The 20222-nt window shown below is 37.5% G+C and overlaps 1 protein-coding gene across 6 annotated transcripts in view; it reads right to left on the reverse strand.

Annotated features, from left to right (window-relative positions):
- The window catches only part of RIC1 (RIC1 homolog, RAB6A GEF complex partner 1), a 144155-nt gene that overhangs the window by 41072 nt on the left and 82861 nt on the right, over nucleotides 1-20222 (reverse strand). For 3 of the 6 annotated variants that reach the window (XM_027549328.1, XM_027549324.1, XM_027549323.1), the window contains 4 exons: nucleotides 16765-16907; nucleotides 16330-16466; nucleotides 9761-9852; nucleotides 2892-2980 (listed from right to left, as the gene is read on the reverse strand). In XM_027549328.1, the coding sequence (XP_027405129.1) occupies nucleotides 2892-2980; nucleotides 9761-9852; nucleotides 16330-16466; nucleotides 16765-16907 (461 nt within the window). The remainder of the gene's footprint in view (nucleotides 1-2891; nucleotides 2981-9760; nucleotides 9853-16329; nucleotides 16467-16764; nucleotides 16908-20222) is intronic. The other 3 variants (XM_027549327.1, XM_027549325.1, XM_027549326.1) reach the window with 2 other exon arrangements.

Raw genomic sequence — 20222 nt, forward strand, 5'->3', positions numbered from 1 at the left:
AATCCTAAACAGTGATGCTTTTAAAGTGCTGCACTCAACATGCCAGCATATCTGGAAAACTCAGCTGTGGCCACAGGACAGGAAAAGGTCAGTGTTCATTCCAATCCCAAGAAAGGCAATGCCAAACTACTGTATAATTGCACTCATCTCACAGGCTAGCAAAGTAATGCTCAAAATTCGCCCAGTGAGGCTTCAATAGTATGTGAACCAAGAACATCCAGATGTTCAAGCTGGATTTCAAAAAGGCAGAGGAACCAAAAATCAAACTGCCAATATCCATTGATCACAGAAATACAAGAAAGTTCCAGAAAAACATATACTTCTGCTTTACTGACTAAAGCCTTTGTCTGTATGGATCACAACAAACTGTGGAAAATTCTTAGAGATGGGAATACCAGACCACCTTACCTGCCTCCTGAGAAATCTGTATGCAGGTCAAGAAGCAACTGTTAGAACCAGCCATGGAACAATGGACTGGTTCCAAATTGAGAAAGAAGTACATATAGGCTGCATATTGCCACCCTACTTATTTAACTTATATGAAGAAAATCATGCGAGATGCTGGGCTGGATGAGGCACAAGCTGAAATCAACACTGCTGGGAGAAACAGAATAACCTCAGATATGCAGATGACACCATCCTCATGGCAGAAAATGAAGAGGAACTAAAGAGCTTCTTGATGAAAGTGAAAGAGGAGAGTGAAAAAGCTGGCTTAAAACTCAACATTCAAAAAATGAAGATCATGGTATCCAGTCACATCACTTCATGGCAAATAGATGGGAAACTGGAAATAGTGACAGACTTCATTGTCTTGGGCTCCAAAATCTTTGCAGATGGTGACTGCAGCCATGAAATTAAAGGACGATTGCTCCTTGGAAGAAAAGCTATGACCAACCTAGACAGCATATTAAAAAGCAGAAACACTACTTCGATGACAAAGGTCTGTCTAGTCAAAGCTATGGTTATTCCAGTGATCATGTATGGATGTGAGAGTTGGACCATAAAGAAACGTGAGCGCTGAAGAATTGATGTTTTTCTTGAGAGTCCCTTGGACTGCAAGGAGACCAAACCAGTCAATCCTAAAGGAAATCAGTCCTGAATATCATTGGAAGGACTGATGCTGAAGCTCCAATATTTGGGCCACCTGATGTGAAGAAATGATTTATTGGTAAAGACCCTGATGTTGGGAAAGAGTGAAGGCAGGAGGAGAAGGGGAAGATGGAAGATGAGATGGCTGGATGGCACTGCCAACTCAATGGATATGAACTTGAGCAATCTCCGGAAAGTTGTGATGGACTGGGAAGCCTGGCGTGCTGCAGTCCACGGGGTCGCAAAGAGTCAGACGCGACTGAGCGACTAAACTGACTGAGTGACTAAACTGACTGAGGCAACTAAGAAACATTTTGATTTTCTTTTAGTTTCATTTAAATGACCATATGTGGTTATCGCACTGGACATCACATCAACAGTATGGATAAAAAAGAAACAGATAAAAGGGTTAGAAAACACAATCAAAATACACAACACCCTGTTCTTGCCAGCTGCAGCAAAAATTCTTTAGGAAATAAGAAAAAAAAAGCAACCTTTAAAAGCTATGCAATAAGAGTGATAAAAACTTAAGGAACTAATTTCTATTTCTGGCAATATAGCAAATTTGATAGCTGGAATGACTCTCCACACTGCAACAAGTAAAATGTTAAACAGAATACTTAAATATTTCAAAATATTAAAAAACACTGGGAGGTAAGTGAGTGTACAAACTGCTGTTGCCCTGAATTTTTCTGCCAAAACCTAGAGACCTGACTTTCACCTATGATGACTCTCAACATACGAGGAACAGAAGATAAAACTCAGAGCTTGGTCAAGACGGGGAATAGAAGATACCCATGTAATGCTGAGAATACAATGTCATATTCAAGGGAGAGTGAGAAATAAACTCTACCACATAGAAGGTGAAAAAAACAGCAAGAAGTACTTTCCTGTTTTTGCCCATGGTGTTGAATGGAAAATAAAGAAGCTCCCCTGAGAATCTGCAACCACAAGCCAGTCCTCAGGCTCATCTAAAATCTGTATAACTTGTAGGATTCAAAAATGAAAAAAATCTCAAACAGAGAATATAATGCAAAGGCTTCAAGACTAATGTAGTTTTCCCAGATGACTGGAAGAAACAAACAGATATCCTCTCAGCAAAAACTCATTTCAATCTAGTTTCTGCTTTCCTGATCAGAAAACATACATATGCTTTCTTTCCTCCTTTGTTCTTGACTCAAGAAGTAACAGTTGGGCCTTAGAAATTAACCTGTGATCATGAAAGAAAAGGCCAAATGAATGCCAGTAGAAGCTTACCTTTGGATTTCTTGCCATTATAGAGAATAAATACTATTTGTTTAAGGGATAGTAAGTTGGGTTTTCTGTTAGTTTCAGTCAAACATTTCCAATAATAACAGATTTTATACTTACTCCAGTGGACAGAATTCACCTAAGAGTCACAAAGGGAGTTCCAAGAGAGACTTTTTGTTTTGTTCACTACTGTGTACCAGCATTTAGAACAATGTCTGGCCTATAGTAGGTACTCAATAATTACTTGTTGAATGACTAAATGGAAATGAAGGCATAAAATAACAGAGGCAATGAAATTAGGAAAGAGTCTAAAGCAAAGCCCAGACAAGCAACATAGAGGCTACAACTAAGTGAGGATAAAGAAAACTGAATGGAAGATAAAAAAGGTCTCCCAGGAGACTCTAGTAGAAATCCTTGAGTCAGAGAGAATTGTTGTTACATGTTTTAATAATACTTGGCCTTTGGCATCCATCATCTAATTCAAATCAAAACTCACTACACATATTATCTGTAATTAAGAAAGGGGAAAAAAAAAAAAGAAGAGGACTCACCAGGATACTGTTTTGCTGTTAATTCTAGTTTATGAGACAGCTGCATGGCTCCAGTGGTGTTATCTATTGTATAAACCTGTACAGAACCACTGTGAAAATCAAAAAGACTTTCAGTGTAAAAAGACAAATACAAATATAAAAAACATGACTATGGAAATATGTTCTGCTGATAGGAGTATAAACTAGAACACAACCATTTTGTAAATAATTTACAGTCATCTCATAATCTGAAACAAATGCATATTCTACAGTCTAGTGATCTCACCTATAGATATATCCTAGAAATATCCTTGTCTTTGTGACATATACAATGTTCATTATAAGACTTTAAGTGCAAACAAATGCCAACCATTCACATGTCCAGCAACGACAAAGGGAAGAGAAACTGTGGTATATTCATATAATAGTATACCATACAGAACTGAAAATGAATTTTTGTCCTATACCTTAAAATGGACAGCATCTCTCTCTACCCACCCATCTATCTATATATCTATATAAATAGTATAATTTTATTTCTATACTGTGAAAAACATCCAAAACATAGTAGTGAAATACATTTGTGGTAAAAATACACAAAGAACTAGTGCACACAAGTTCCAGATTAGTAACTGCCCTGGTAGAAAGAAGAATGTTTCACAGAAGAGGAGGAAGCAGGGGCTTCATCAGTTCAATACTGGTAATATGCTACTTTTCATTTTATATTATTTTTTGTATGTATACATTATCAGATCAGATCAGTCGCTCAGTCGTGTCTGACTCTTTGCGACCCCATGAATCGCAGCACGCCAGGCCTCCCTGTCCGTGACCAATTCCCAGAGTTCACTCATACTCATGTCCATTGAGTCAGTGATGCCATCCAGCCATCTCATCCTCTGTCGTCCCCTTCTCCTCCTGCCCCCAATCCCTCCCAGCATCAGAGTCTTTTCCAGGGAGTCAACTCTTCGCATGAGGTGGCCAAAGTACTGGAGTTTCAGCTTCAGCATCATTCCTTCCAAGAAATCCCAGGACTGATCTCCTTTAGGATGGACTGGTTGGATCTCCTTGCAGTCCAAGGGACTCTCAAGAGTCTTCTCCAACACCACACTTCAAAAGCATCAATTCTTCGGCGCTCAGCCTTCTTCACAGTCCAACTCTCACATCCATACATGACCACAGGAAAAACCATCTCCTTGACTAGACGAACCTTTGTTGGCAAAGTAATGTCTCTGCTTTTCAATATGCTATCTAGGTTGGTCATAACTTTCCTTCCAAGGAGTAAGCGTCTTTTAATTTCATGGCTGCAGTCACCATCTGCAGTGATTTTGGAGCCCAGAAAAATACAGTCTGACACTGTTTCCCCATCTACTTCCCATGAAGTGATGGGATCGGATGCCATGATCTTCATTTTCTGAATGTTGAGCTTTAAGCCAACTTTTTCACTCTCCACTTTCACCTCCATCAAGAGGCTTTTGAGTTCCTCTTCACTTTCTGCCATAAGGGTGGTGTCATCTGCATATCTGAGGTTATTGATATTTCTCCCGGCAATCTTGATTCCAGCTTGTGTTTTTCCAGTCCAGCATTTCTCATGATGTACTCTGCATATAAGTTAAACAAGCAGGGTGACAATATACAGCCTTGACGAACTCCTTTTCCTATTTGGAACCAGTCTGTTGTTCCATGTCCAGTTCTAACTGTTGCTTCCTGACCTAAATACAAATTTCTCAAGAGGCAGATCAGGTGGTCTGGTATTCCCATCTCTTTCAGAATTTCCCACAGTTTATTGTGATCCACACAATCAAAGGCTTTGGCATAGTCAATAAAGCAGAAACAGAATGTTTTTCTGGAACTCTCTTGCTTTTTCCATGATCCAGTGGATGTTGGCAATTTGATCTCTGGTTCCTCTGCCTTTTCTAAAACCAGCTTGAACATCAGGAAGTTCACGGTTTACATATTGCTGAAGCCTGGCTTGGAGAATTTTGAGCATTACTTTACTAGCGTGTGAGATGAGTGCAATTGTGCAGTAGTTTGAGCATTCTTTGGCATTGCCTTTCTTTGGGACTGGAATGAAAACGGACCTTTTCCAGTCCTGTGGCCACTGCTGAGTTTTCCAAATTTGCTGGCATATTGAGTGCAGCACTTTCACAGCTTCATCTTTCAGGATTTGGAATAGCTCAACTGGAATTCCATCACCTCCACTAGCTTTGTTCGTAGTGATGCTTTCTAAGGCCCACTTGACTTCACATTCCAGGATATCTGGCTCTAGGTTAGTGATCACACCATTGTGATTATCTGGGTCATGAAGATCTTTTTTGTACAGTTCTTCTGGGTATTCTTGCCATCTCTTTTTATTATCTTCTGCTTCTGTTAGGTCCATACCATTTCTGTCCTTTATCGAGCCTATCTTTATACATACTCGTATATCTATGATATGTGTTATGATTCTGTTAAAAAACTTTTTTAGAAGGGTCAAACTGTTACAAAGGGCCAGAAACCAAGAGAGTTTTTCTATTACATCTAAGCTACATTTCAAAATTGAACTACAATAATCATAAAAAACACCATTTCTCCTTACATGGCTATTCTCAGGTCAAAATTTAACATCAATGTTGTTTTTAAAATGATTTAAACCCAAGGCTGCTTCTGCACATACCAGGATGACACCAAGCATATGACTGCCAGAATGTTCTGACCCTAATGTGTAATCCTTCAAGGTAGGAGAAGTCAGACGGTCTCCTCACAGCAGCTCTGATCGGTTTCCAGCCAGGCCTAACTCTTAAGGATCAGAATGGGACTAAATAAAACACCTGCAATAACAGGCTGCTTAAAGCTATCCCATAGCTCCCTGATACTCTGTTTTTAAATTCCTTTTTTTCTGTTTCATTTTGTATCCTTTCTCTTGCTATGTTCTTCAAGTATATTAATCTTTTCTTCTGTAATATTTGATTTGGGTCTTTTATCTTCCACATTTCAATTTAATACTCAAAAGAAGTTCTCTCTTTGTGCCACTCTCTCCTCTCTGGTGTCTGGTCTGTGATCCCCTGCTGCTTTGGTCTCCCAGACTTTCATTTGCACACACTCAGTCCAGGGAATCTGCCAGGCTCTGTCTCCCCATCCACGTGCTGGAAACTCTCTCAAAGAAATTAAAACTGGGACAGTTGAAGAGCTGTTTTTTTTTAAATTTTTTTATTTAGATTCTCATCTCTCAGGGACCACTGTCCTTTGTTGCCTGATGTCCTATGTCTTGAATTTGAAATAGCTGTTTCATCTCTTTGTCCATTTTCTTGACTATTTCAGGTGGGAGAGAAAATCTGATCTGTTATTTCAACCTGTCAGAAGACAAATGCCTGGAACATCTATCCGGACTACCTGCCCAATTAGCTACCTTGCAGAGACACAGCACTAAGTGGCTAGCAGGTATTGTTTTTGCTTTGCATCTAAAATTGTCAAGTGCTAACTCTGGGTTGCTGAGCTCTAATAAGTCAGTGAGGAATCCAGATATCTCTAATATAAGAAGTAGGTGTTAATAATTACAAAAGATTGACAATTTAAGTATTTATAGTGCCTATATTCTTTATTTTTCTTTCCATTTCTCATAAGCCCAAAATTATTTTTTTTATTAAAAAACTACCTACTAATCTCAAAACAAAAAAACTTTTATAATAAAGATATACGTAGCTATTATCACTACAAGTAATCAAATTTAGTTCATCAATATTGAGACAGCTTGATGCTATTGCTACATGATGTCACAGGAAGTACAAAACATCACCTATGACAAAAGTGTCTAACTAGAATCTAATCAAACCTTAAATACAAGGGTAAGAATAAGGTTTTAAACTGGTATCCTAAAAGAAAGTGACTTTCTACAGAACTCTAAGGACACCAGCTACAGACAGATTAATTGTTCAAAGTAAGTACTAAGAGATCAGGGCTAGAAGCCACTAGTAGGATATGTCACGTAGCTATAATCACAAAAATTTCATCCCAACCCACAATCATGCCGTAAGAAGGGCTGATTCTGCCCCAACTCATGAAAACCGAGGTGACTAAAAGACTGAAGGCCAAGATTCCATTTTCATCCTGGAAGAAGGGTTGAAATCCTCGATTCTAATCTGGCCTTGCTATACCCCTGGGTGCTAGCCCTGAATGCAGATGATGTAGAAGTGCACACCCACCACTGTTCCTATCTGTGAGCTTCCTACTAATTTGACTGTAATGGTTCAGTAAGAACCACCTTCAAGGTTCAAACAGGTGTTACAGAAAGTAATTAAATGCCATTATGAGAAAACATAACAAGACACTTTAGAATGTAGGATATTCTATAAACAACTGACCTAGACTCTTAAAAAAAAGTTAATATCATAAAAATAACAAAGGCATTATAGGTTGGCACAAAAGTAACTGCAATTTTGCACTGCTGAACTTTGCTGTTTGACACTGGAATATGTTCTTAAATAAATGTGGTTATGTTATACATCATTTTAATGGGCATTTCTCGCTTTTTTTTTTTTTGCTAATGACTTATTACTTGCTGTTTATATTTATTTTACACTAGGGAAATGATGTTAGACAAAAAGCAAATTTGAGGGATTTTCTTATTTAAGTTCAAAATGGGTTACAAAGCAGCAGAGATAACTAGTAACATCAACAACGCATTTGGCCCGGAAACTGCTAATGAACATACGGGGCAGTGGTGGTTCAATTAGTTTTGCAAACAAGATGAGAGCCCTGAAGAGGAGAAGTGCAGTGGCCAGCCATCAGAATTTGACAACAACCGAGAGGATCATCAAAGCTGATCCTCCTGTAACTAGAAGTTGCCAAAGAATTCAACATTGACTGTTCTACAGTCATTCGGCATTTGAAGCACTTTCTGGAAAGATGAAAAAGTTCGATAAGTGGGTGCCTCATAAGCTGACCACAAATCAAAAGAAGCATCATCTTCTCTTATTCTATGCAACAATGAACTATTTCTAGATCAGACTGTGACATGCGACAAAAAGTGGATTTTACATAGCAACTGGCAATGATCAGCTCAGTGGCTGAACTGAGAAGAAGCTCCAAAGCACTTCCCAAAGCCAAGCTTGTACCAAAAAAAAATAGTCATGGTCAGTGTTTGGTGGTCTGATCCACTACAGCTTTCCAAATCCCAGCGAAACTACTACACCTGAGAAATATGCGCAGCAAATCAATGAGCTGCACTGATGCACTGAAAACTGCAATGCCTGCAGCCAGCACTGGTCAACAGAATGTGCCCAGTTCTTCCACATGTCACACAATCAATGCTTCAAAAGATGAATGAATGGGGCTATAAAGTTTTGCCTCATCCACCATATTCATCTGACCTCTCCCCAGCCAACTACTACTTCTTCAAGCAGCTCAACTTTTTTGCAGGGAAAATGCTTTCACAACCAGCAGGACACAGAAAATGCTTTCCAAGTGTTTATTAAATTCTGAAGCACAGATTTTTACACCACAGAAATAAACTTATTTCTCTCTGGCAAAAATGTGTTGATTGTAATGGTTCCTATTTTTATTAATACAGATGTGTGTGAGCCTAGTTATAATGATTTAAAATTCATCATCTGAAACCACGATTACTTTTGTACTAAGAATTTTTATAGGCAAAAGGTAACTAAAGAGAAATGATAACCAAATATAATTCATGAATTTTGAATGATTCTGACTAAAAAAAGAGAGATATAAAGGAAATTTGGTGGCAATTAGGTTAGTCTGAATATGAATGAGTTTTAGATCTTATTGAGGATTTATCATTAATTTACCCATGCATTTGATTAAAGATTGTGTGTCTATGTAAGAGAAAATGAATTAGGAAGGGACTGGGAGACATGATTAGGAAGTAGGAGTGATAAAATTTATATTGGCTAGCAATGTTCTATTTCTTGACCAAGTTGTGAAAAGATGGATCCTTGTACTATAATTATTTGTAAAACTGTGACTATCTTGATTACACACTTCCCCATTTGTTTTTATTTTATAATATGAAAATTACAAAGGGTATTATAAGTTATATGTCAATAAATTTGACAGTGTATATGAAAGAAACCAATTCCTAGAAAAATATAACTTGCCAAAATGACTGAGGAAGAGATAGAAAAATCTGAATCTTCTGTAAGGCTATTTTAAAAATGAACTGGCATTCAATTTTACTTTGAAAACCTTCATTATTTGAATCAAGTCAAGAAAATGATTTTACAAATGAGCTTTAAATGTGCTTGTTAACTAAGGCACACTCACTAACTCAAAGGCAAGTCAACACTGATGTCTTAAAAAGAAAGGATTAGGGGCTTCCCTGGTGGCTCAGAGGTAAAGAATCCACCTGCAGCAGACATAGGTTTGATCTCTGGTCCAGGAGGCTTCTACACGCTGTGGAGCAACCAAGCCCATGTGCCGTAACTCTAGATCTCAGGAGCCAAGCCCATGTGCCACAACTACTGAAACTTGTGCCCCCTAGAGCCTGTGTTCCACAACAAGAGAAGCCATCTGCAATGAGAAGTCCAGTGGCCCCCACTCACCACAACTAGAGAAAATCCTGCACAGCAACTGAAGACCCAGCACAGCCAAAAATAAACAAAACCTCCTCCTGATGTTATTTAAAACAATAAAGAACCTAAATTTTAACTGATTTAACCTTGTGACTCAATTTCCTACCACTGAAAAAAAGCTCACAAATTAAAACACCTAATCTCCAAAACCCTTTATATTTGCTTGCTTCAATTAAAATACTTTTACATTTTATATTAAGGTTGATTCATAAATTATAAAAGGCACAACAAAATTCCTAAGTGTGTTAATAAGAACATCTTATGTTTTTAAAAAAAATTATTTTTGGCAATAAGTCTTAAAATACAGGCATCTACATTTATTACCTCGCACAACCAAATGCCATCAGTCGATACTTGTTATTTACTGCTACACAAGTTCCATCAACAACATCTTGTGGCCAAACTCCATGAAGCTGCTAAAATTAAGAAAAATAGTTAAGATTTAAAATGTGTTCTCCAAATATACTTCAATTAACATAATTCCCCTTCAGTAAACATAATTTCATAAGGTTTTATATGGTTCTTTATATGGTTTCATCTGGATAGGAAAACATCCCATCAGGACTACCATCTGGATTTTTTCCCTTAAAATCTCAATTTCATTAACTGGTTTAATAAATATTTCCAGATGAGCTCAGTCCAGTGCTAATTCATTTATAAAACACTAAAAGATGGATATCTGATCTCTAAATTCAAATTAATTGAAGACAATTTTCCTATTAAAATGTAAACCTCTTGATGGTAGAAACTGCATCTAACTTACTCACTATTCTTCTTCTTCCCACTTAGCACATAGTGTTTAACTTTCCCAATCAATGGGAATTAGTCAATTTTATTTGGTCTATCTCGTCTCTTGAGAAACCTGTATGGGGGTCAAGAAGTAACAGAACCCTGTATGGAATAATTGAATGGCTCAGGATAGAGAAAGGAGTATGACAAAGCTGTTTATTGTCACCCTGTTTATTTAACTTATACACAGAGCACATCATGCAAAATGCCAGGCTGGATGAATTACAAGCTGGAATCAAGACTGTCGGGAGAAATATCAACAATCTGAGATATGTGGATGACACCACTCTAATGGCAGAAAGCAAAGAGGAACTAAACAGCCTCTTGATGAAGGTGAAGGAGTAGAGTGAAAAAGCCAGCTTAAAACTCAATATTAAAAAAAACTTAAGATCATGGCATCCAGTATCATCACTTCACAGCAAACAGAAGGCGAAAAGGTGGAAGCAGCGACAGATTCCTCTTCTTAGGCTCTAAAATCACTGCAGATGGTGATTGCCGCTATGAAATTAGAAGACGATTGCTTCTTGGTAGGAAAGCCATGACAAACCTAGTCAGTATGTTAAAAAGCAAAGACATCACTTTGCCAACAAAGGTCCCTTATAGTCAAGGCTATGGTCTTTCCAGTAGTCATGTACCAATGTGAGAGCTGGACAATAAAGAAGGCAGAGTGCTGAAGAATTGATGCTTTGAATTGTGGTGCTGGAGAAGACTCTGAGGAGTCCCTTGGAAAGCAAGGAGATCAAACTGGTCAATCTTAAAGGAAATCAACCCTGAATACTCTTTGGAAGGACTGGTGCTGAAACTGAAACTCCAATACTATGGCTACTTGATGCAAACAGCTGACTCAACTGGAAAAGACCCTGATGCTGGCAAAGACTGAAGGCAGAAGGAGAAGAGGGTGACAGAGGATGAGATGGTTGGATGGCATCACTGATTCAATGGACATGATCTTTGGCAAACTCCAGGAGATGGTGAGGGACAAGGAAGCCTGGTGTGCTGTAGTCCTTAGGGTCTTGAAGAGTCGGACATGACTCGGGGCTGAACAACAACGACATTCTTTAGAAGTGATTAATGATTTGTCAATTGCTTACTATTCTCTTTTACTCTTTTGCTTTATAGTATAATAGCATGGTATATGGCAGCCTAACATTACATCTCAGATCTACCACTCACTTGTAAAAATGACTTTGTGACATTTTCAAGCTTCAGTTTTCTTTTCTGTAATTACCTCTTAGAGTGTTTTGAAGTTTAAATGGGAGTAGATATATTCAATACATGTAACCCACTTAATATAATGCCTGGAATTCAACAAGTTAAATAAGCTTCGATGAATAAATGATATTATTATTAAGCTTTATATACTACTTAATTTTGAATACAGACACAGATTCAACTCTACTGTCTGTTTTTATTTGTCAGATCAAGGGCATCTTAGATCATATATTCTAAGGTAAAGGTCACCATGACTGCTAGTTTAGTAAGCACAAAAATTAGCACACTACAATACAGCACTTTATTTTTGGATTCTCACAACAGTAAACATTAGATGATCCGATATAATTAAGCTGTTCAAAACATAATACTATAGATTTTTTAAAATTCCTAAATAAACTATATAATCTACTATCTAAATATGAAATGTTTGCTTCTTTGTAGGAGTTTTATTTATTTTACTTTAATAATAAAACTATACTTCAGATAATGGAAAATGGCAAAAGAGAGCAATGAGCATTATTTCTTTGGACTACTGTCTAGACTGGAATTCATTCATTCATCCCTACCATAAAAGTCTTCCAGGCACCCACTATTCACCAGATGCTGCTCTAGATACTGAGGATACTGCAGATATTCAAACATACTAAAATCCTCAGCTGTATCCCTGCCTTACATTTGTTAAGAGACTGACAAGTTTAAAAAATTGTACAGTATTACACAGAAAGTTGGTAAATGCTACAAAAAAAATAATAAAACAATTATGGAGAAGAGAGTGTATGGGGAAAGGATGTAATATTAAACTATTTTCCCTATGATGAAGGTGCCTCTCAAGGAAAGTACTGAAAGAGATAGAGCAACAGAAAGGCCCTGTCACAGCAGCATTTCTGGCATGTTCAAAGATAAAAGAAACTTGTGTGGCTGGAGTGGAGTGGAATAAGGGAAGAAGTAGTAAAGGAGGTAACGGATGAAATAGCAGGCCAGATTTATAGGGCTTTGAAAGCCACCATGATGAGACCTTTGACTTTTTCTCCATTTCATATATAGGGGGTCATCTGGAGAGTCTTTAATTTTTTTAACCCTTTCTATTATAAATTATGATACATTAAAGAAAAATACCAAAACCAAAAATGTACATCATAATAATATCACAAAGGAAACACTTGTGAAATTACCACTCAGCTAGGAATTACTAGTACCGAAAGTCTCCCAATAGTGTCACTCCTGATCAATATACCCTCACCCCAACCACAAAATTAACCAATATCCAGATTTACATGGTAATCACTTTCTTCTTTTCCTTTAAACTATTAACACTTAAACATGCACATACAAACTCTAATTCAGAGCTGCCTAGGTTTTAAGACTTCCTTCTGCTTTATGTAAAATAGAATCACAGCACATACTTTTTTGTGTCTGGCTGTTTCCACTGAATATTTTTGTGAGATTCATCCATATTGTTGCATACAGTCTTGTTTGCGCATTGCTCATTTTAGCTCACTGGGCCTCTGGCCTCCCCTAGCCTCTGAATTCTTTACTGTTCTGTTAGCTCTCCAAAGCCTTTAAGCACATTAAAAAAATTATTTCTTCTCCAGCTTTTCTAGTTGACCCCAGTAGGTTTTGTCCTGAAACTCTAGTCCTACTAAAGGGTTCTGAGCAGAGGAGTGGCATAGTCTGACATATTTTAATAGATGTGTCTACCGTAGTTTTACAGTGTATACTGTAAGTTATACATAGTGTATATGTGTGTGTGTGTGTATATATATGATGTGTATATAGATGTGTATACTGTATAGTGGCTGTAAATTTGTACAGCCATTATAGAATGCCAAACAGGAGTTTTTATAAGGCACTTAAATAATTTCTAATACAAATACACCATTAGAGTATTTCCCAATTACCAATAATACATATGTAATGTTTTCATGTAACTTATATTTTCTACTTATAACTTCCTTAATAATGTCCATCTACTTTTCATTATTTAAATCCTTAAATTACTAGAAAATTTTCTTTAACCAAATACTAATAAAAGCTGATATTCAGAAATGAGTCAATTACCTTCCAGCTCTAACATGTTTATTTTCAGGAAATAAATTTAAATCCCAAACATACGTCAACAAAATGAAAAGGCAGTCTACTGAATGGGAGAAAATATTTGCAGATCACGTATGTGACAAAAGGTTATATTCAAAATATATAAAGAACTCATGTGTTTAATAACAAAAAAATTGATTAAAAAAGGGGGCAGATGATCTGAACAGACATTTTTCTAAAGAACACATCAGATCAGATCAGTCGCTCAGTTGTGTCCAACTCTTTGCGACCCCATGAATCGCAGCATGCCAGGCCTCCCTGTCCATCACCAACTCCCGGAGTTCACTCAGACTCACGTCCATCGAGTCAGTGAAGCCATCCAGCCATCTCATCCTCTGTCGTCCCCTTCTCCTCCTGTCCACAATCCCTCCCAGCATCAGAGTCTTTTCCAATGAGTCAACTCTTCGCATGAGGTGGCCAAAGTATTGGAGTTTCAGCTTTAGCATCATTCCTTCCAAAGAAATCCCAGGGCTGATCTCCTTCAGAATGGACTGGTTGGATCTCCTTGCAGTCCAAGGGACTCTCAAGAGTCTTCTCCAACACCACAGTTCAAAAGCATCAATTCTTCGGCGCTCAGCTTTCTTCACAGTCCAACTCTCACATCCACACATGACTACTGGAAAAACCATAGCCTTGACTAGATGGACCTTTGCTGGCAAAGTAATGTCTCTGCTTTTCAATATGCTATCTAGGTTAGTCATAACTTTCCTTCCAAGGAGTAAGTGTCTTTTACTTTCATGGCTGTAATCACCATTTGCAGTGATTTTGGAGCCCAAAAAAATAAAGTCTGACACTGTTTCCACTGTTTCTCCATCTATTTCCCATGAAGTGGTGGGACCGTAAGGATACCCAAAAAGTACCTGAAAAGATGCTCAACACCACTAATATAAGAGAAACGCACATCAAAATCACAATGAGATGTTACCTAACACCTGTCAGAATGGCTGTTATCAAAAAGACAAGAAATAATTAAGTGCTGGGACAATGGGAGAAAAAGGAACCCTTATGCATTCCTGATGGCAATGTAAATTTGTACAGCTACTATACATCCATGTTCAATGCAACATTGTTTATAAAAGCCAAAATATGGAAACACTTAAGTGTTCACTGATGGATGAATGGATAGAGAAAATTTGGTATATGTACATACACACACACAAAACGGAATACAGTTGAATCAAACAACATGAGGGTTAGGGGTACCTATCCCCCACAGTAGAAAATACACACACAACTTTACAGCTGGCCCTCCATATCCATGGGTCTGTATCTGTAGATTCAAGCAATTGCAGATTATAGAGTACCACAGTGTGTATTTATTGAAAAAAATCCAGGTGTCAGTGGACCTGTGCAGTTCAAATCTATGTTGTTCAAGGGTCAACTGTGTTTAGCCATAAGGAAGAATGAAATCTTGCCTTTTGCAATATGCTGAGTGAAATAAATTAGGCGAGAAAGCTGATACCATATAGAAAAATACACTTTAAAAACTTAAAATTCTTTCCAGTTAGAGAGAGTAGGCTGAACATGAATATTTAGTTTCTCTGACTCTTAAAACCCCAAATGTGTAAGTTGGCAAGGACAGAATGGGAGAGGAGGTAGTATCAGAAAATTTTGTAAGCTGGGAAGCAAGCGTATGAGTAGAGTCCTTCACTAGCAGTAAGGAACACTTTGAAAAACAGTCAAATTTGCATTATAGGTTACACAAAGGGCTTGGGGAATTAAAATATCTCTTAAAAGCTGAACTAAAAGCAGCAGGACTGGTTCAAAGACTGTTTATTCAATGCCTGGGTCTGCTTAGGTTACCTCCCACTCTGAGCAGCTAAGGAATATTCTACCTCCACTCCAAGAGAAAACTGAAAATTTTCTTTAGAGAAAAACAAGACAAAAATCTCAGTGGTCTCTAAACAACACTGAAAATAGGGATACGTGGGAGTTTAATTCCTGAATTTGGAATCTCTAGTCTAACTCTTTCATAACTCAAAATCCCAAAATACTGGGCCAGCCAGGTACATCGTCTTTGGAGAAGACTGGATAAGGCGTGGGGAGGAAAAAAATAACCCAGTTAGCTCACGTTATGAAGAGCACAGTCAACCAAACCCACCAAATCCCACACAGCCTTCGGGGAATCTAAATTTTTATTTTGGGTCTTTGTCACAACCAAATTCATACACTAACTAATCAAATATTTACCATTAACTCTGAAAGGATCTAAGAGTAAAGGAATATAGGGAATCCTTAGGATGATGATGATGGACAGCCCCCACATGCAGCTGTGTTAAAGGTATGCATAGCAAGCAATCCATCCAGAAGAATCCAAGAGAAATTTCTTCAAGATGACGAAACAAATACTAATACAATCAAAATCACATTATCTATATTGGAATGATGGGAAGAATTTACAGATGTTGTGGGACCAGGGAAGAGGGAAGTAAACAGTCATTTTCCACAACGGCAAGTCAATAACCACAGCCTAAAAACTAAAAACTACAGGAAATACTCAGAGTAGTGGAGATAAACAGCAAAATAACCAATAAAGGAGTAAAAAGTAGTTGCCTCTGAGAATGAACACTGGGCATGAAGAGAGGAAAGGAACGATCACTTTTCATTAACATGTCAAAAGACTTCCTTGTTTATGTATAGTTAAGACTTCTTTGTTTATGTTAGTTGTATGTATAGCTTTGATAAAAAAAAAATTAACCACTCCTAAAATCTTAAATAAGGAAAACTGGAGGGGGATTTAATGAAGATTAAAATTAATAAATGCAAAACTGAAAAACACTGAAAGTAAATCCTACCTCTGCAGTAAATCTACTTGACACTGGTGTAATAAATCCAACTTTACCATCATTAAACACAACAGCAAATCCATCAAGTGTGGCACAGTATTCCATGTCTCTAATGTGCACATCTGCAAAACCCAGGAATGAACCTGCTGATGAAAAAATAAGTATTTGAAATATGAATATAAATATAGTAAATTAATTCTCTTACACTTTTGCTTGCAAACCATGTAAGAACAGTTAAAAGGTCGAAATTTGAAGACCTAACAGCACTGAACAAACTACTCCTTCCTACACACACACGCACACTCACTCAACTCACTCTCCTTTTCTTCCCTTGCATAATTAATTTCAAAGTAGAAAAATCAATGTTCATCCATAGAAAATATCTGTCTATATTATATAAAATATTAAACACCTGGTTCTATCTCATGTAAAAAGTATTACTACCTCTAGATGACTGCAGGTCTACTGAAAAGGGTACTGTACAAAGATTAATAGCTTTCCTCCCATTTGTCATTCCTTCCCAGTGAATAAGATGAAGAAGTCCATCAGAAGTAGCAACCAGGAGATCTTCCAGCACAGACTGCAAACTGTAGGGAAGCAATAAGCAATTTATCAGTTATCTTTTAAGAAAAGCATACTGGGAAAGCAATGAATATAACTGCTCTGGAGAATATTCAAGCAAAGACCATGAAACCACTTATAAAACTGCCATTTATCAACAATTTCACTATACAGTAGTTTATCCATGTATAATTCAATCTAGATCAGAAATTCTGGGGGGGGAAAAAAAGACCATAGTTGCTATTATTACAAACCTGACAGACTGAGTTTAAAAACCAGACACACTGAAATGACAGATTAGAAGATGGAAGGATAAGTGAAGCTGAGAAGAAAGGAAAGAGGCAGAGAAACCATAAAAATGAACTAATGATAGAATGACAGTCTAGAGCTAGGGATCGTAGTGGTTCCCATTCTCTACCCCTGTCCAAGAGAACTTTCACCAGTGATGGAGATATTCCGTAATCCGTACTACTGAACACAGTAGCCATTAGCCATGTGTGGTGACCGCACATTTGAAATACCGAATGAGTGTAACAAAAACACTAAATTTTAAGTTTTATTTTATCTACAATTAACATTTAAGTCACTTCATTTGACTAGTGGCTACTGTCATGGAAAACACAGTTCCAGACCACAGTATTTCTAAGGTATCACAGAATCTCCTGTTAAACGGTCTGGGCTCTGTGACAGGCGCTATGCTTGTCGAAGATTCAAAGGTGAAGAAATATAGTTTCTCCCTCCAGAAGACCTCTCAGGTAACTAAGTACTGAGAATAAATTATGTAGTATGAGCTCAGCATTTATTAATACTTGCAAAGAGCTTTAACAATTACAGTTTCCATGGCAATAAACACCTAATTTGCTTACTCCTATAATGCTAAGCCTGGAGGGCAGTGTTATTTACATCTGGTACCAAATGTTTATGGGAGGAAGGTCAAGAGTGAGGAATAATCCAAAAATGAAGCTACAAAGATACTGGCAGAAAGAAAGAAAGAGAACCAATGGAAACTTGGCATCAAGAAAGCCAAGGGAATCGTGAAAGTCAAAATGTCAGTCGCTCAATTGTGTTTGACTCTTTGCGACCCCATGAACTATATAGCCTGCCAGGGTCCTCTGTCCATAGGATTTCCCAGGCAAGAATACTGGAGTGGGTTGCCATTTCCTTCTCCAGGGAATATTCCTGACCCAGGGATCGGACCCAGGCCTCCTGCATTGCAAGCGGACTCTTTACCATCTGAGCTACCAGGGAAGGTCTCAAGAGTATCAAATGCTATAAAAAAAATTGAGTATAAGAAAGAATGAAAAATGTATGTCTAACATACACTCTATTATATACTATTAAATTAGCTTTCACACTTAAGAGGTTAAAAGTTTACTTCAGAAATATTTTAATTCATAATGGTGAAAAGAATGTTTTTCAGTGTTTTCTTTAACCTTCATTTCTTTGGAGTCCAATGACTTATTCTACTATGTATTTCAGATAATTAACAATTTACCGTATTTTCTTCCCAACTATAAAAATATTTTAAAAGATTATCCCCTTATTGAGCTCCATCTCTGGAACTTCAGAGCATTTGTAATCAATTACAACTTCCAGTTTAAAGAAAATTCATCTTTTATTTTATTTTTATTTTTTTATTTTTTTTAAATTTTATTTTATTTTTAAACTTTACAATATTGTATTGGTTTTGCCAAATATCGAAATGAATCCACCACAGGTATACATGAAAGTTCATCTTTTAAAATATTATATATTCTTTTATTTCAAATTTATATTTTTATGTGTAGCATGTGGTGGCTAGAATATAAAAACTTTATGTTTTAGACCTGCTACTGCAAGATCAAACCAGTCAATCTTAAAGGAAATGAACCCTGAATATTCATTGGAAAGGCTGATGCTGAAGCTCCAATACTTCAAGCACATGAAGTGAAGAGCTGACTCACTGGAAAAGACCCTGATGCTGGGAAAGACTGATGGCAAAAGGAGAAGCAGGTGGCAAAGAATGAGATGGTTAGCGTCACTGACTCTATGGACATGAATTTGAGCAAACTTTGGGAAATGTGACAAACAAGGAAGCCTGCTGGGCTACAGCTCACGGGATCACAAAGAGTCAGACATGACTTAGTGACTGAACAATAACAACTGCATGTCAAAAGAAGTAATTTAGTGGAGCAGTCACTGGACTTCCCTGGTAGCTCAGTGGTAAAGAATCTGCCTGCAATGCAGGTCGGGAAGATAAGCTGGAGACGGGATAGGCTACCCACTCCAGTATTCTTGGGCTTCCCTGGTGGCTCAGCTGGTAAAAAATCCATCTGCAGTGTGAGATACCTGGGTTTGACCCCTGGTTGGGAAGATCCCCTGGAGAAGGCTACCCACTCCAGTATTCTGGCCTGGAGAATTCCATGGACTGTATAGTCCATGGGGTCGCAAACAGTTGGACACAACTGAGCAACTTTCACTTTCAGTCACTGGTTTACCAGTGATCTTCATTCAGTAGGAGTCAGCCTAGGTTTATTTCAAATTGCATTCTTTCTCTTCCTTTCTCATATGTCCCTAGAAAAATCACTGCATATGATGGTTAGGAACAAGATCAAGGTTAACCTCCAGTAATTTAACTGCCTGAGAGACAAAACTCAACACTCCTTTGACAAAGTTAACAGAATTCAGAATCTCTACCATCGTTCACCATGCTGTGACAAAAAATGACCAGGCATCTGAATAAACAAGAAAACAGGATCCAGAGTTATGAGAAAAATCCATCAATGTAAACTGACTCATAAAAAATCCTGATGCTGGAATTAACAATGACTTTACAATAACTGAGACAAATATGATAAACAATCTATATAAAAAGATAGACCCTTCTTGTTTAATTGAAAGTAAACAAACTTTCAGTTAAAGGCTGACTTCAGATGTTAAAGTACTGAATATTTCCATAGTTTAGTAAACAGGTCTTGTTCCAAGTCACCCAAGTGTTTTCCCTCACCACTGATTCCTGTTCTCACAAAGACCTAAAGGATTGATTCTGGGCATCTGGGGGATGTCAAGATCCTATACAAATAATCAGTATCCTTGGGAAGATCCCTTGGAGAAGGGACTGTTTACCCACTCTAGTATTTGGCCCTGGAGAATTTCAAGGACTATATAGTCCATGGGGTCGCAAAGAGTTGGACACGACTGAGCGACTTTTACTTTCACTTTTCTTTCATGTATGTCTTTGTATGTCACACTGATTTTTAAAAATCACCCTGGGTATAAGTAAACACAGAATACATATAAATATACTCTAAGTTATGCCTTTAGAGAGAGGCTCTCCAATCACTAACTTCTATGGGCTTTAC

This window comes from Bos indicus x Bos taurus, chromosome 8, assembly GCF_003369695.1.
Source record: "Bos indicus x Bos taurus breed Angus x Brahman F1 hybrid chromosome 8, Bos_hybrid_MaternalHap_v2.0, whole genome shotgun sequence".
Taxonomy (NCBI): Eukaryota; Metazoa; Chordata; class Mammalia; order Artiodactyla; family Bovidae; genus Bos; species Bos indicus x Bos taurus.